This window comes from Danio rerio, chromosome 3 (assembly GCF_052040795.2).
Source record: "Danio rerio strain M-AB ecotype USA chromosome 3, GRCz13ab, whole genome shotgun sequence".
Lineage (NCBI taxonomy): Eukaryota > Metazoa > Chordata > Actinopteri > Cypriniformes > Danionidae > Danio > Danio rerio.
In genome coordinates this window covers 16,960,599-16,978,753 of record NC_141023.1, presented here as the reverse complement: position 1 = coordinate 16,978,753, position 18,155 = coordinate 16,960,599, and the positions used below count along the sequence as shown (strand labels likewise).

Genomic DNA, 18,155 nt, shown 5'->3' with positions numbered 1-18,155 from the left:
GCGCAAAAGCGTGGGCTTTTAGGGGACGTGACGTGGAGCAGATTAGCAAATCACAGCACAAGCACAAGCACAATACGTCAGGACCAATCAGAGCCTCTTGAGGGCGGGCCTTTCAGAGGAACTAAGAAATATGACAGTCGTTTTCATGTCAGCTGAGTAGCTTTATATAATCGAAGTAAGATATATGAAAAAATAATGTGATTTTCTACAAGTGAAGCATGAGCACACATTGCTTTGCATCTTATAAACACAATTCTTAAAAATACACTCTGGACGACTCTTTAATTCTTTCATATTGCACCAACACAAACCAATTGTGTGGAACCCAGCATTTTTTACAGTGCAGGATTTCAACATTTTCCAAAATATCATCTTTTGTGTTTAAGGGAAGAACGAAACTCATAAAAATTTGAAGTGATGAGTAAATGGGTCATTTTGGGTGAACTATCCCTATAAAGGAGGACATTATGTTCCATGCAGGAGACAAAGAGTATGTTAAAATACTCTTTTAAAGATATCCTACTGAGCGACTGTGTTTTGCTCCTCAACAGGTGCTGAATTATTTTCAGTGGATACCACAATGTTTTCAAGCGTGTGAACCGGACTTGATCCCACCAGGTCGTTCTGTCTCTGGCCTGCGGGGAAATGTAGCAAGCTGGAACTACAAATCCCAGAATGCATAATGGAACTGACCGAAATGAGAGGCTGAGGTGGACCGGTCGGCGTAACCGATAAATGGATGGGTGTAGGTGTTGCCCTGGGGTGCATTTCAGAGATCATCTGAACGTTTAGGGACCCATGCGATTGACTTTGGATGTTATGAGCGCTCGTAGGCAACGCATTACTCGGGGCGACTGCACTTCTAACCTGAGGAACCAAACCACTGGATGGGAAAGATGATGTCAAGGCAGCGTGAGGAGGACGGTGTCCTAGATAAGGAGAGTTTGGTGTGGTGTTAGAAGTCTGATATGGGCTTGCTTGATTCTCCACACCCAACGTTGCAACTCTTTCCTGGTCGGGGCAGCATGGGAAATATGTTGAGTGAGGGATTTGGGCTTGATTGAGGAGCTCTAAATCACCTTCCTGTCCGAGGATGGAGCCTCTTTCCTGGGGATGGCTCCCGCTGCAAATGCATGAGTGTCTGGGTGTGAATGAGTCTCTGCGGGAAGGCTCCGCCTGAAGGCAAGGACCCGAAGGCATGCTGTAGGACAGCCTAGACGGCCAGTCGGTGGTTGAAGTGGCCACGCTGGTGCAGTTGGATGATGTGTGACATGCGAAGGGGGTGAAAGAGGACGGGAAGTGTGGTTGGGTCACGTGCGCGTGTAGGAACTGCATCATTTCGTGAAGCTCCTTGGTCAGCGAGGTCACTTCCTGATTCAGGTGGTTCATCTGGAAGAGAATCAAAGGTCAAAATTTGAAGTGGGAATAGGGTATACGCAGAAGGCTTTTCATTTTCAGCGCTTCCGGTGAACTAGCCTGATCTCATGAGGAAACGTAACTATTTTATGATTTGTCAGTTTAGTGGCTAATTCGTACAAATTCGTACAAGTTCAGACGTAAATTTTAAAAAAGAGATGTGGCAGCAAACCCCACCCATAAAACCAACCGTCATTCACACACACACACACACACACACACACACACACACACACACACACACACACACACACACACACACACACACACACACACACACACACACACACACACACACACACACACAGTCATGTGCTGCAGCGTATGTGCATGTCTGAGCTTCAGGCAGTAAGCAAGTGCTTTGAGCACAAAACCGCAGAGAGCAGTGCACGTTGGACAGTTTATCAAAGATGCACCGCTGGATCACATCTCACTATGGTTGTTAAATGTGATATTTAATTAATCTTGTCTCTATCTAACGACTCTTTGGTCTTTTGAATCAGGTAACGTGTCACAGCATCAGTACACTGCTTCAATCTTTCGCTTTCACGCTTGTACTTAGGTATTTTAGGGAAACCTCAGATACTGTTGGTTGGTTGTGCACCTTTTTTACCAACCAAGTTTGTCAACGCCATTATTACAACACAGATCACTCTGCCTATTCATGCCAAAGTCCTGCGGAGAAAGTGATTGACAGGTGGTAATTTGTGTGTAACTTATCTTTATTTATTTTTGGATTGGTTATGGGTAAAACAAAGAGCATGTGGATCAGGTAGCTGAAACAGTAGGCTTTAAATAATTAATTAGTTATGAAAGAATAAATTATTCATAAATATTTAATTAATTGCTGCTTACGATGACGATGTCATCGTCCATCGCGATGTTTCACATTAGACATCCTACGATGCCAAATTGGTCGACATCGCAAAACCCTAATGTGCCTGGTGAGCATGAATGGTCACATATCAACCATTTTAGGTTGTGTCGTGGCGATAGAGACGGTTTCTGAAATACTGCAAAAACACGCAACGAGGAGGATCATCATTCAAAAATTGTGTTTCGAAACAAATTAAAATAGGCACACTAGTGTAAACACACCTATCACAACAATGTTTCAAGGAGATGGAAAAAACAGACAGATAATTGTCTGTTACTGCTAAATTAGGAAAGGATCTCAATGTGAAATGTTTGCTAACATTATAAGACTACTTCAGAAATCTTAATGAAGTAATAATAAATAATACAGTTTAAGATCCCTTAAGAAGCTATATATATATATATATATATATATATATATATATATATATATATATATATATATATATATATATATATATATATATATTCTAGTAATTACAGTGGGTGTATCTTCATACCTCAGTATTGAGTTGACGGAGGCTCTGTCTGACCTCCTCGGTCTCGAGGAGAAGGTTTGCTCCAACCTGAAATGGGTCTAAAAGATCCAAAACAATTAGAAAACATGTTCCAGCAAGAGACATAATTATCATATACATCAGCTCCACTGTGATCTGACAGTTATTTTCATACATTACTACTAATTATTTTTATAATTGCCTAAAATGACTAAATTTGCTGGAACAATTAGTTATTTTGCAGTTTGCAAATAATAATTTGTGCAAATGTATTTGTGTAATTAGAGTCAGTAAGAGCACAATTAATGGCTTAAATGTGCATAATGATGAGTGTGTTCAACCATAGAAATACAACAAAACACTGATAACAATCGAAAATAACTGAAAAAACACCAGTTAATTAAATAAAGGCAGTTCTGAACTTGATTAAAACATACCTTTAAAAAGTACTTTTTAAGACTTAATATGGTTTTAAAAGTCACATGAATGTGAAGTGACGCTGACAAGGGAAGTGCAGATCCTAATGCAGGTTTAGTAAACAGAGATGGTCAGGCAAGCAATGGTCAACACAGAGGTAAACAAATGTAAATCCAGAGTCGTAAAGGCGGATAGTCAAAAAGGAAGGCAGCAGACAACATAAAACAAACAAAACAAAGCAAGGTCCAAACACGAAAGGCAAGACAAAGAAAATGCGTTGTAATGTTTACTAAGAGTGTAACAAGACTCAGCAAAGTCTGTGTGTATGTGTGCTGTATGAAGAGTCCAACTAATCAGTCTTTGAGCAGCTTCAGCTGTGTGAGTGTAATTAATCCGGATCCGGAACAGGTGTATGTGTGTGGTGCATGACTGCAACGGTAGTCCATGTAACAGCAGTTTTGTAGTTCTTAGCAATCTGTGTTTTTACCAGTGAGCTGCAATGATTAGATCACAGGTGATTGTGACGAAGTGCTTTGTATTGTGCATTTTTTATTCAATATTTGTTGTAATCTCAACCGAAACATGAAGAGAGGGTGGGACACATAGTAGCCCTTAACCTTTTTTAAAATCAGCCAATAGTAATTTGTTTTTAATCACAGCTCTGCTAGTGAGAGGGGAGCATCAAAGCACATCAAGAGAAAGGTAAATGAGAAGGGGGCGGGGCATATCAGATACTAGAGGGCATTTCATTGGCAAGATTTGATGAGAAGCAGAAGTGACAAACTGCAAACTTTGAAATGTTTTTACATCTTCTAAACTTGAATTTTGTCACTGTTTTGGAGCACACTAGCTTATAGATATCCTTAAAACTAACATACTGATACTAACATCTAAAAAACCTTATTTTCATTTCACTTTAAATACTCTGGCAGACGACGAGGGAGCTTTGTTTGCATGGAAATGTTTGAGAAGCAGTGAACAAAACCACAAAACACTTATCTAACAAAAAGAGAGAAAAAACTCACCCTTGACCTCCGTGTTAGGAGATTCACTGTGCTCAACATTAAAGTGAAAGGCATGTTCATTATCCTCAATGCCATCGACGACCCTACAGGACAGACACAAGGACATTAGAGCGTCAGTAAACAACATAATCAGCTCTCAGTTTCAACAATACTTTTATAAGATGGTTTCCTCTTACTAGAGGTCGTTTCATTGCAAATACGGCCTTTTGGTGTGTCTCTTCAGTAAAGAAAACATCCAAAATACACTTGTAAGTGTTGCTATTGTTGCATTGGTGTTTGTAAATTTCAATCACATTACATTTTTTTCCTGCCATAAATTTCATACAGCTGAAGTCAAAATTATTATTTCTTTATATATTTTTAAATATAATATATTATTATACATATTTAATTATTATATATATTTTATATCATCAGATATTTCCCAAATGATGTTAAACAGAGCAAAAAATCTTTATTATTTCCTATAATATTTTTTCTTCTTGAGAAAGTTTTTTTTGTTTTATTTCGGTTAGATTAAAAGCAGTTTTTAATTGATTTAATATATTTTAAGACCGGTATGATTAGCCTCCTTAAGCAATATTTTTTCGATTGTCTACAGAACAAACTTGCCTAATTACCATTGGTCTGACAACATTGTAAAACATCTGAATGTTGTTTTGCTCATTTTAATATCCCTAAGCCAAAGTCTGTCATCAAAGCGGTTCTGAGGCGCTAGTAATTTACCACAAAAAGAGGGTTCACAGTAGCTTCTCCTTCCAGAGCCAATTCCCTTTTTATTTTTTATTAATATTTGCCACCTATTTGTGACAATTGTGTTCTCTTCAACTTATTGGATGAAAACGGTACTTTATTCATAAACCTTATATGCGATATTCCAGTTTTGCACATGTTAGATAAATTAAAGGGCCATGAAACCCCCCCTGTCTCAGCAGGGTGTTTTCACACCTCTGTTTGAAAAAAGTCAGGAAAGTGGGTCCAGCTCTGTTTAGGTGGGAGTGTCGAGTGGCGAAAGAGGGAAGGTTTCCATGAAAAGGGGAGTTTCAATAAAAAAAAAATTCCTTACTAACATATTTTTGTCGCATGTTAGCAGACCACTGTAATCCACACATGTCCACATACAGTACATCGGTGCTGTCATTGTGGGAAAATGGAAACAAAACTTTCGTACGGCAGATAACCGCAACACTGATGACCGATGTCTCCGAACAATTCTTCTTCCACTTGTTTTAAATACAGTTGTCAATACAACGTGGCGTCTCTCTGAACACTGTAACTTCGAAGCTATCATGCATAATAATGAAGTTGCACCTCACTCACAATAGAGTGCGCTGATTGGCGACCTGGAAAGACGTCATGTAGTACCCACTGGTACAGACATCCAGTCTACACGCTGGAATTCACACAAGGATCTCATGGTGTGACGTAGCTTTAAAATTTCTTTTAAACCGGAAGAACAAATTTGCTCAAAATAACGCAGAAACATTGAAGTTACTTTTTTTGTGAATTATCCTAATAGTGTCCTAATAGTGTTTATAGCAGTGTGGAACACATATATGACTGTCAACATCTCAAATATGACCTTTTAGGTAAATTCTTTCCATATATTCTATTTATATTCCTTTTATGCTTTTAAAGGAACTCAAAGTTAATGTTATAAATGTTAGTGCTTTTTGATATAAATCACATGCTCATCTGTAGTTTTCAATCAATTGAGTTGTTGAAATGTGCCAATATTGAATGTTGAGAGTTAAGCATATGATTATGATTAATAGGTTTCTACCAGACAGATACCAATGATTAAAGACAATGCTTCATCATCTGTTTGTACAAAAACTGCCCTTCGAGCAACCAGAATGGAACCTCTTGTATTTCTTCTGTATTGTTTTCTTGCTGCAAGAACGTACCCCTTTATACATTTCTGGAGGGCACCAAATACATCCCAGGAGGTGTGTTTTTTTTTCTTCTTTTTTTGCAGTTTTTGTTTTGGCGAATCCACTAGAGGCCGCTGTGTACGCTTTTTCAGATCTCAAATTTCTTTCACGAGTGACATTCGCGCCTGCTGATCTCGTGTAAATTCACCAGAAGCCGGTGTCGACTGACTGACTGTCCGATCGACTTACCCACCCTCCTTCTTCCCTAAACCCAACCAACAGTGTTATCAAAAGCAAGCCAGAAAAAGAAAAGCTCTCACGGCAGCCTGATTTTTACAGTGTTTTCAGATTTTACCTGTTATTTACTTATTTATTTAATTTTTTGGCTTTTGTTTTTGTCTTACATGCTTTCTGGAACTGTTTTATGCCAGAATCGAACCCTGTCATCGCAGTCAACTACGCTCGGCATCACAAGTCTGTCGAAGTACGTGCTAAGTCACTAAACAAACTGGTAACAACAGATAAACCGTTTATGCGAAGGTAATCGGTCAGCTGGTAAGCACGAAAAGGAACAGCGTCACACCTCCTCGTAGGGTTCGTTTAAAAGATGAAATGTACCTCTGGCTACATAATTTTCATGCTCCAGAAATGTAGATAGGGCTACATTTTAAGAAAAAGCCTGTTGTTGTTTTGTGTTCAACAAAAGAAAGAAATTCATTAACATTTAGAACCACTTGATTGTAAACAAATGATGAGAAAATGTTAATTTTTGGGTGAACTATCCCCTTTAACTATCCCTTTTTCAATAAAGAAAAAAACTGAGCTGGTCTGGTTTGACGATTCTAACCCTCTGCATTTAATAGGTTTTGATAAGCTATCAACCTATCAAAAAACTGTTGTTAGAAACCTTGGGTTTCATTTTGATAGTGATCTGAAATTTAACAAACAAGTAAATTCAGTTGTTCAATCCAGTTTTTACCATCTACGACTTGTGGCAAAAGTGAAGTCATTTCTTTCTTTTAATGACCTTGAGAAGGTGATCCTTGCTTTTATTTTGGGAAGACTTGACTATTGCAATTATCTATATGTGGGTATTAGTCAAACTGCCCTGAATAGATTGCAATTAGTACAAAATGCAGCTGCAAGACTTCTGACAGGCACTCGCAAGTATGAGCACATACCCGCAGTTCTTTCCTCTCTAGGCTGGCTGCCTGTTAGATCACGAATTGATTTTAAACTATACATTTTTGTTTTTAAATACTTAAATGATCTGGCACCACCTTTCTTATCAGACCTCCTACATGTGTATAATCCTGGTAGGTCACTAGGGTCCTCTGATCAGTTTATTCTTTCTGTACCAAGGTCCCGGTGTAAGCAAAGTGGGGATCGGGCTTTTGCTGTTGTCGCCCCAAAACTCTGGAACGGGCTTCCAGCCCACATCAGACACGCTCCAACTCTATCTGTTTTTAAAAAGCTTCTGAAACTCCATCTTTGTTCTTTAGCATTTTAATGTTGAGGGGTTTGCCTTACGTTTTAATTGTTATGTATATGATGTAGGTTTTCTTTTAATTTAGCATTGATTGTGTTCAGCACTTTGGGCAACATTGTGTTGTAAAAAATGTGCTATATAAATAAACTAACTAACTAACTAACTTTAAAGCAAAGCTATCATTATAACGTATTCCAGCATTGCTCACCGAGGGCTCAGGTCCAGCGGGCTGACGCAGTTGAGAGTGGGAATAAGCAGTTTGGCTGGTCTGTTGCAGGAGATCTTGTCTGTTTTTGGGACAGGAGCTGAAGCCGTCGTCTGCTCCTCGTGGAGTGGTATTTGAGGACTCTGTATGCGAGAGCTCTGGACGGGCGATCTGCAGAAACGGAGCATGTTGTGGTGCCGAAACTCCTCCCCTAGCATGGCACTCAGATTGGACTGAGATGAAGGGCAGCTGAAGCCAGAGAGCAGGGGTCTCCTGCCTAAATCCTGCCCAGTGTCGTCCTCTTGTTCGGTCTCCACGATAAATGGCAGCTTGCACTCGTCAAATTTTTCCTAGTGATAGAAAAAAATAAACTAATTAAAGGACACTGGCTGCTATGTTAGACAAGGCAAATTTATTTAAATACCACATTTCATACAATGATAATTCAAAGTGCTTTACATAAACATATATAAAAGAAACAAGTATTAGAAAATAAAAACAATTGATAACAACTGACATGTATGTATGTATACATATATATATATATATATATATATATATATATATATATATATATATATATATATATATATATATATATATATATATATATATATATATATATATATATATAAATTCTCTGCCAAATAAATACATTTCGAAACTTCTATTTATCAAAAATCCGGAATAGTGCATAATAGTTTGTACTAAAAATAAGACGCATATTATAATATGTTATTATATTTGACTGAGCGGTTAATGTGTTCATGTTTTGCTGAGTTTCTCTGAGTGTGTGTGTGTGTGTGTGTGTGTTTGATGTGTATATGTGTGTGTACCTTGTATTTGTTACATTGTAGTGTCTAAATGTCTCCATAAGTATAGCAATACCAGTAAATTTGACCCCCATGAGGAAAGCAGCTCATAAATCACATAGACTGAAGTATTTTGAAAATGTAAATAATGCAGATTGTTTATGTGAGTGTTTGGTTTATGAGTACACTGCAAATTTTATATAATAGGTTTAACTACCTTAGAGTTAAAATTAACACTCTCTCAGAGTTTATATGGGAACCACTAAAAAATGTTAAAAATAATAATAATAACTTTCGAAAGAGTTAACATTATCAACACTGAGAGAGTGTTAATTAGTTAACTCTTATAACCGTCTTTCATGAACTGATACAATGACAAAATCGTAGCTTGGTGCACAAAAATGTAAAGTCATTCAATGCACTAATGTGTTCATGTGGGTTTGCAAATAGCAAACAGATTTTCACTGCATTAGGAACTACACAGTTACATTTAAACAAAAGAAGATGCAGCACAACATCAGATACTCTCAGTTCATCTTGTACTTGAACACAGGTGCTACTATCCTCCACAATGGTGACACAAAAAACGTTTTGCTGTTTTTTTTCCTTTCTTGTTTTTATGGAAAAATATGGGCAGCTGTGGTTGCCAGTAATCTACCTATGTTTTTAACATTTTACATTCATAAACTTAATTTACAGAATATTTCTGTTAAAAATACATTCCACAGTCTGTATTTTTCATTGAACACATAGGGGAAAGTATATAAAGTCTGTATAGTATAAAAATCCTTATATCCATAGAGGCTACCTAGGTTCACTTCGTGAACCGGTCACTTCCGTTTTCACTTTCGGGTTGAGGGCGGCGTGATCGTCGTTTGCCTAGTGCCAGTTCAGCTTGCTCCAGCCCAGATTACATCATTAAGTCCTCATAAAGATAGCTATACAAGTATGTGTGTGTGTGTGTGTGTGTGTGTTCTGATCATTAGACAGCTGGCACAGCAAAGAGACACCGGGTCAGCGCCACAAACAGATTGCTAATTCATCTGATTCACACACAGCCAGATGAGCTGCTCTGATGTTCACACACATACACACGCAAACGCGCACACACAAACACACACCAAGACACCGTCTACAGTTCAGAGTGACACTAATAATTGGGATCTTACATAACGTGGCCTTTTGATTTGTACCGGTATGGCAGTGCATGTGTGCAAGTGTGTGAATCATAAGGTTAAAAAGAATGAAATAAAAACACTAAATTACAGACACCGCTCTGAAAGTGTGTGTAGAATCAGTTTGTTACCTGTGCCAGTCGAGTTGAGCGGGAGAATCTGGCCTGGCCCTGTTGAGAAATGAAAATCCTGAGTACTGTAATGACTCAAGCTCAGACAGTACACAAAATACACATGGCCACCATACAACACACAGGTATACTCAGGTATATTTTAAGAATATATTGAATATGTATGGAAAAATTATTTGAAATTAAATTACATTTTTTAAATATTAAAATATAATGGTATATATATTATTGAATCAATCAGATGTATTTGAATTTGTAAATGATGAGAATAATGCAGGCTATTTACTTCTCTGAGGTTGTAGGTGAGGTTGTGGTGAATGTCCTCATTGAAGCGGCTGCCGTATTCAGGGTAAAGCTCCAGAACCTCCTGCAGCGCTCGAACACTGATGTACTGTAAGTCACAGTAAGTCAGGGCCTTCACATCCGCATTAGCTTTGATCACCTGATCCTTCCCAGGCAGATCCGCACCAACCAGGTCTCCTTTACCTGGATAGATCACATAAACTCTTCAGTATCAAGCTGTTTTTTTTTTAAGCAGAACACACACAGAAGTGAGCTTATCTGTTTTATTAAAGTATCATCACTCTACTGATTTGAAAATAGCTGCACTGAAAAAACGCTTCAGTGGATTTACTATATTTTTTGGGGTTAAGTAGTTGCAAACATTTTATTTAGACTAAATTTAAACAAACAAATTAAGATGAACATTACTAAAATTAATTGGTTTGTTTAAATTCAGCCCATATAAATTATTTGCAACTAAAACAGTAAATTAGTAAATCTAATGATTTTTTTTTTCATTGTGGTATTAAGACTAAATTGTTCAATTCAATTCAGCTTTATTTGTATAGCGCTTTTATAATGTTGATTGTGTTAAAGCAGCTTCACATAAATGGTCATAGTAACTGGATCAGGGTAGTTCAGTTTTTAGTGTTTAAGTTCAGTTCAGTTTAGCTCAGTTCAGTGTGGTTTAAAGTCAGATATCTTGTCAAAATGTGGTGATATCTAGCTTGTTGGATATACTTGGACTAGTGGAAGTTGTTTGTGTTTGTGTTACTAGATGAGGAAACATCTGTATTTAGATTTTTGTGTGGGTGTCCAAAAGTATTTTTAGTTTAGCCTTTAAAACTTGACAAAAATATTGCCTTGGTAACAAGATCTGTATTTTTTCTACTGTGCCATCTGTCCAAAATCTAATAATTTCAAACTGACAGAACACTTGACATTAAATAGCATGCATTTACTATAATAAAATCATTTATAATTCATTTATTTTTTGCCATTGACAAAACATTCACCCTCCCTTCTTGTCAAAAAAAAACATTTAGGTAAAGCTCTAGGCTAGTTTTTAACACCAGATGATGCTCTAGGCTAGCTTTAAAAAAGTTATGGCACTCTAGGTTATTTTTTTTAACACCAGATGGCGCTCTCGGCTAGCTTTTAAGAGAAGATGGCACTCTAGGTTGGCTTTTAACATCGGAATTCGCTCTAAGCTAGTTTTTAACAAAAGACGGCACTCTAGGCTAGTTTTTAACACCAGATGGTGCTCTAGGCTAGCTTTTAACAAACAATGGCACTCTTGGTTAGATTTTGACAGCAGATGGTGCTCAAGGCTGGCTTTTAACAGAAGATGGAACTCTAGGTTGGTTTTTTAACATCGGATTTCACCCTAGGCTAATTTTTACTAAAAGATGGCTAGTTTTTAACACTAGATTTCTCTCTAGGCTAGTGTTTAATAACAAAAGGCACTCTAGGTTAGTTTTTGACAGCAGATTTCACAGTAGGTTAGTGTTGAACAGCAGATGGTGCTCTAGGTTAGTTTTTTTTACAACAGATTGTGCTCTAGGCTAGTTTTTAACAGCAGATGGCGCTATAGGCTAGTTTTTAATAGAATATGGCGCTCTAGCCTAGTTTTTAACAAAATATTGTTCTCTAGGTTAGTTTTTATCAGAAGATGGTGCTCTAGGTTAGTTTTTAACAAAAGACTGTGCTTTAGGTTAGTTTTTAACACTAGATGGCGCTTTAGTCTAGCTTTTATCAGCAAATAGCGCATTAGATCTATTTTTAACAGCACATTTCACTCTAGGCTAGTGCTTAACAGCAGATGATGCTCTAGGCTAGATTTTTAACAGCAGATGTCGCTCTAGGCTAGCCTTAATATCGGATTTCTCTTTATGCTAGTGTTTAATAGCAGGCAGCGCTCTACACTAGTTCTTAAAAGAAGATGGCGCTCCAGGTTAATTTTTAACAACAAATGGTGCTCTATGCTAGTTTTTAACAGCAAATGGTGCTCTAGGGGGCATAGCAGTGGTGCGGTAGGTAGTGCTGTTGCCTCACAGGAAGAAGGTCGCTGGTTCGAGTCTCGGCTGGGTCAGTTGGTGCTTCTGTGTGGAGTTTGCATGTTCTCCCCGCGTTCGCGCAGGTTTCTTCTGGGTGCTCTGGTTTCCCCCACAGTCCAAAGACATGCGGTACAGGTGAATAGTGTAAGCTAAATTGTCCGTAGTGTGTGAGTGTGAATGAGTGTATATGGATGTTTCCCAGAGATGGCTTGCAGCTGGAAGGGCATCCACCGCGTAAAACATTTGCTGGATAAGTTGGCGGTTCATTTCACTGTGGCAACCCCGAATTAATAAAGGGACTGAGCCGAAAAGAAAATGAATTAATGAATGAATGGTGCTCTAGGCTAGTTTTTACAGCAGATGGCGCACTAAGCCAGTTGTTTACAGCAGATGGTGATCATGGCTAGTTTTTAGGAGCAGATTTCATTTTAGGCTAGTTTTTAACAGCAGATGGTGCTCTAGGCAGGTTTTTGACAACACGAAGACCACCTGTGCTTTCAGTCATGTACCATAAGTGGTCAAATGCATTCTGGGGTGACGAATTGTAATCCATCGATTTATTGTCCCAGCCCTATCATAAATGTCATAACAGGTTTTAGATAATAAAAATCACTTTTAGTTTCTAAAAAAATGAGTTGTTTTTTTCTTTGTAACATACCCAGTATGGCCAGCACCATGCCGTCCTTCAGAACCTCCAATGACCCCGAGCAGACAAAGTGTTGGGCATGCAGAGCGTCCCCGTGCCGTATGAGGTATTCTCCAGGAGCGCAGAAGGAGGTTTTAATGTGCAGAGAGAGTGAACGCAGACACCCTCTACTGGCAGAGGAGAAGAGTGGCAGCTGCAGAATGTCTTTATTCAGGTGCATGGCGATGTCTGCCCGCAGCTCGTCCGGGAAGTCATGCAAAAGCTAAAGGGACAGGTAAAGCACAGAGACATTAACCACAGTGCCACAGGGTGACCTAAAGGCATAATTTTGCATAAAAAAGAGAAGAGGTCAGTGTGTGACAGTCAACCGGTTTCGATCAAATACTAGATGAGGTGATCCCTATGGAGCCTGATCAGTATCTAAAATTATACATTTACAAAATAAAATTCATACATGCACAGCACAATTCACATTTACAAATATACATCTAGTTTTTTAACATAATTCATAAATACAACACACAATTTGTGTATTCAAGTAAAACTCATAATATTTTCATCAAATTAATTAGAATTGTGTATTTACGAACAATTTTTGGAATTCATAAATTAGATTTGTGTATTTTTAAATTGTGTTTTGAATTTAGGAATTGGATTTGTGCATTTACCAATCGTGTTTTGAACTTACAAATTGGATTTGTGTATTTTTAAATCGTGTTTTGAATTCATAAATTGGATTTGTGTATTTTAAATCATGTTGTGAATTTACGAATTGGATTTGAATATTTTCAAACTGTGATTTGAACCGACGAATTGGATTTTGTAAATGTGACTTGTGTTGTGGATGTATAATGTTTTGTGAATGTATTATTTTTGAGACTGATCTGGCTCCGTAATCCCCTCTTTCAATATGATTTCAACATGACACAATGCTAGCAGAGTACAGTAGCTTCTGTCTGTAGAGCATGAGAGATCCTGTCAAACGTCTCAAGTGTTTAGTTTTTCAATCACTGAATAAATTAGTAGCACGACGGGTGAAAGTGTAAATGAGCAAGGACAGACTTGGCAGATGTTATTTCTTGTTATTTATAAACAGTACAGAAGTAAGTAACTTAAAGTAGCATTATCTTTGTCTTAATATTGCTTTGTGCATTAAAACTACAGAACCAAACAAGTATACACACACTGTTTTATACACAGTTAAAGTCAGAATTATTAGCCCTTTTTTTATATCTTTTTAAATATTTGCCAAATGATGTTTAACAGAGCAAGGAGATTTTCACAGTATGTCTGATAATATTTTTTCTTCTACAGAAAGTCTTATTCGTTTTATTTTGGCCAGAATAAAAGCCGTTTTTAATTTTTAAAAAACAATTTTAGGGACAAAATTATTAGCCCCTTTAAGGTATATTTTTTCGATAATCTACAAAACAAACCATCGTTATACAATAACTTGCCTAATTACCCTAACCTGTCTAGTTAACCTAATTAACCTAGTTAAGCCTTTAAATGTCTCTTTAAGCTGTATAGAAGTGTCTTGAAAAATATCTAGTAAAATATTATTTTCTGTCATCATGGCAAAGATAAAATAAATAAATTATTAGAAATGAGTTATTAAAACTATGTTTAGAAATGTGCTGAAAAAACCTTCTCTCTGTTAAAGAGAAATTGGGGAAAAAATAAAAAGAGGGGATAAAAGTTCAGTTTTCAATATATATATATATATATATATATATATATATATATATATATATATATATATATATATATATATATATATATATATATATATATATATATATATATATATATATTCATTTTAGTGAATCAGTTTCTTCAGGCAAAATTATTTTAACAAACATGTAAGCAGCCGCTTCATTATTTTTTCTAAATTCTTTAAAGCAAAAGAATATATTTTGTAGCATTATAAAAATAATGAAGAGAAATCATATATATAATGCAGTGAAATACTAATTCGTTTTCATTATTAAATTCCTCAGTTTTTATGCCATGTATTTGTAAAAACACAAGAACTTAATACATTTCTTCCCCACTGAAAACCATGCCCCATGCTGTGATACTATATATATGCTAATGTTAAATAGGTAATTCCACTGAAAACTTTAATTAGTTGAAGGACCCTATAGAAGATCATGTAACCAAAGCCCCCCGTAAAGCCAATGACCTTTTCAGTTTTTGTAAGATTTCTTTACAAATTTACCTAATTTTGGATCCACTACAGAATTGTTTAGCATTGTTGTTCTTTGGTATGACACCCCTGTTTATTAAATAATGTCCAACAAATCATGGATATTTTTTTTTACTTCATATAAAATAAAGGGCACTATATGAAGATAAGTGAACAACAATGAAAATATAAATGAATTGCAGTATATATAAATAAAACTTTGTGGAATCACTTTTAAACAAGTAGCTTTCGTTGATCCACTTAAAAAAAGCGAAATTTCCCAAGTTACAAGCCACTGCATTAAAGTAGCTTCCCCGACACTGTACCCAAGATCTTCCCGTTTCTGTTTTAATTAGATATGGGTCTTTTTATTCTGAACTATCCAATTATCACCGCTTGGCTCTAACAATGACGGTATTCAGCAACTGTGTAGGTCTCAGAAAGCTATAATTAGTCCATTGAAAGTAGATGTGACCCAGATCTGCGCACACAAACTGTTCTCCATCTGATGATGGTATGTTATCAAACTCCGATGAGGGCTTTTACATTCAGAAAAAAAAAAAAATTGGGGCTCTCTCAATATAAAACCTTTTACATTGTTCTTTACTGAACTCAGCAGAACACTTTATTACAAATATATAAAAACACTGGGTACAATGAACATTTGGCGTGTATGCAGATAATAATGAAACATTATTTGAGGCCAAACCATTTGGTGCTCTGCATGTCAGGACAGTCATTTTAAAAATGGTAAGGTTTTCAAAATTACAAAACAGGGATAATGCAGTCACATGATCTGGTCCCATCTAAGATCTAGTGTCAAATTTTGTACATACAGTAAGAGTGGATTGAGATACTCCGGCTGAGAGTAGTCTCTGTGAGAGACAACGAATGATGGTCCTATTATCCTATTTGTCCTATTTCTCACAAATAGTAACTGAATTACATCCCTTTAAACGTATATCGGTTTAAACCGTTATAAACGTTAAATCGGTTTGTAAAAAAGTGGTATCGCTTCATCCCTAGTTATATGCATACTTACTGCCTGACAAAATGTCTCTGTAAATATTATTAATGTAAAAAGGAACATTTGTTATACCTACAAATCGCACTCAAACATATATGTTAAAGTATGTTTTTGCAATTTCACTAATATAAACACATTTCCAGCGAGCCTGTGTTGAATATAAAACAGGAACTTAAGATCTGTGTAAACACTTTAGTTATATGCTCCACAGCACTTGTTTCAGAGCTACATCCCTATAGGATGCTTTGTAGGGTCTCACCTCGTTGGCGTTGATGCCATTGTTGACAGACCAAGTGGTTTGGAAGTACTCCAGCATGCGCTGCTTGAGCTGCTGCGGCAGGCGATGCACACGGATAAAGTCCTTCAGGTCCTTCATGCGCGTGTGGTAGAGAGAACGGCGAGAGTACATGCGCTGGATGATGGCGGTCACGTTTCCAAACACCACCGCATGCATCAGAGCTGTGAGAGAAGCAGAAAGAGTCTCAAAATACTTGGCAGTCTGAATCATCTCAGAGAACAATATGTTCTACGTCTTAAATTAGACTTAGATTAGATAATTAGTTATGGTTACTAGTTATTTCCTACAAATAGTAACCGTTATTAATTAAATTACATAGTTATAAAAGTAACTAATTGCCAGGGAAAGTAACTTCTGCATTACTATTTAAAGGAAAAATGTCAAAAACTAATTGTATGTTGAATAAAATGGACACTGAATTACATAAATTATTATTATATAAGATTCTAAACTATTTTATACTTAATTAATGTTAATTAATGCGCAGAGACATCTATCAAATGCTATATTTTATTGTAAATATTATAATTTCTATAGTGAAACAATAAAACATAATAGATGGTTTATAACTTTTAATATTTACCACAATTGGCCAACAAATAAGTCTAAAAAATAAATGACTTAGTCTAGATATTTAAAAGCATCATTTGCATTTTTAGCCAATCATTATCAGTTATGTGGTTGTCCCACCCCTACACACTCACACACAAACACGAGCAGGCATCAGAGCTGCCACTTGAGCAGAAAGCGTCTCAAACTACTAGGCAGTCTGAATCATCTCAATGAACAATATGTTCTACATCTTAAATTAGATTTCTGAAAACTTTCTGAAACAGTTTTTTTTTTACTCAATGGATATGAGAAAGAGGCTCATCTGACCTACAAACAAGCTAATTATACACTGAAATAAGAGCTGGTGAACACACCCCCGATGAGCATGGTGCAGATGGAGAAGATCTTCTCGGCATCTGTGTTGGCACAGACGTTTCCGAAGCCGACGCTAGTCAGACTGCTCAATGTGAAGTAGAGCGAAGCGATGTAGGCGCTGCGCAGAGACGGCCCGCCAACTGTACCATTCGTGTATGGAGTCTCCAGACGCTTGCCCAGCTCCTGCAGCCAGCCTACAGAGGACAGGGAGAGTAGAAATAGAGGAAAAATTGTTTGGGGATTGAAACTTTAACTTCATATTAACTTTAAGTTAGTGGGCTTTAGTGAAGCTGACAAATAATATGTACAGCTGTGAAATAGTTTTTGTTTAAATGGAATGCAGATATTTTAAATTGTCATTATATTTCACTATTAATATCACAATTTAATATTAGTGTTGTTATTGTATTTTTATACAATAAATCCAGCCTTGTTGAACATAAAACTCTATTGCCAATAACATAAATAAGCATGCATAATCAGTATTTTGTCCTGTTTTCCACACTGTAAAAAAGAGTTTGAGTTTTTGTCTTGTTTGTTGACAAAAAATCAGAGATTTAAAAGAAAAAAAAAGATGATATGCTCCTTTAAAATGGGTTAAATAACCTGCTAGAAGTTTAGGTAAAATAATCTGAATTCAAACTGAAAACAAGATTATTGTATTTACCCCACTGGCAGATTATTTATTTTTTATTTATTTATTTATTTATTATTATTATTATTGTTGTTGTTTTAAGGAAAACTCATCTGAATTTGACTTCCTATTTCTGAAAAAAAATAATGTTTTTAGTTTTTGCTTGTCTAGAAAATACT

At 36.5% G+C, this 18,155-nt stretch overlaps 1 protein-coding gene across 1 annotated transcript in view; it reads right to left on the bottom strand.

The window, feature by feature from the left end:
- Nucleotides 1–519: 519 nt before the first annotated feature.
- The window catches only part of kcnh4a (potassium voltage-gated channel, subfamily H (eag-related), member 4a), a 53,495-nt gene continuing 35,859 nt past the window's right edge, over nt 520–18,155 (bottom strand). The window contains exons 8-16 of the mRNA NM_001322433.1: nt 17,342–17,536; nt 16,377–16,576; nt 12,915–13,164; nt 10,204–10,403; nt 9,918–9,956; nt 7,803–8,149; nt 4,232–4,314; nt 2,793–2,869; nt 520–1,389 (exon numbers count right to left, since the gene is read on the bottom strand). Coding sequence (NP_001309362.1) covers nt 520–1,389; nt 2,793–2,869; nt 4,232–4,314; nt 7,803–8,149; nt 9,918–9,956; nt 10,204–10,403; nt 12,915–13,164; nt 16,377–16,576; nt 17,342–17,536 — 2,261 coding nt within the window. The remainder of the gene's footprint in view (nt 1,390–2,792; nt 2,870–4,231; nt 4,315–7,802; nt 8,150–9,917; nt 9,957–10,203; nt 10,404–12,914; nt 13,165–16,376; nt 16,577–17,341; nt 17,537–18,155) is intronic.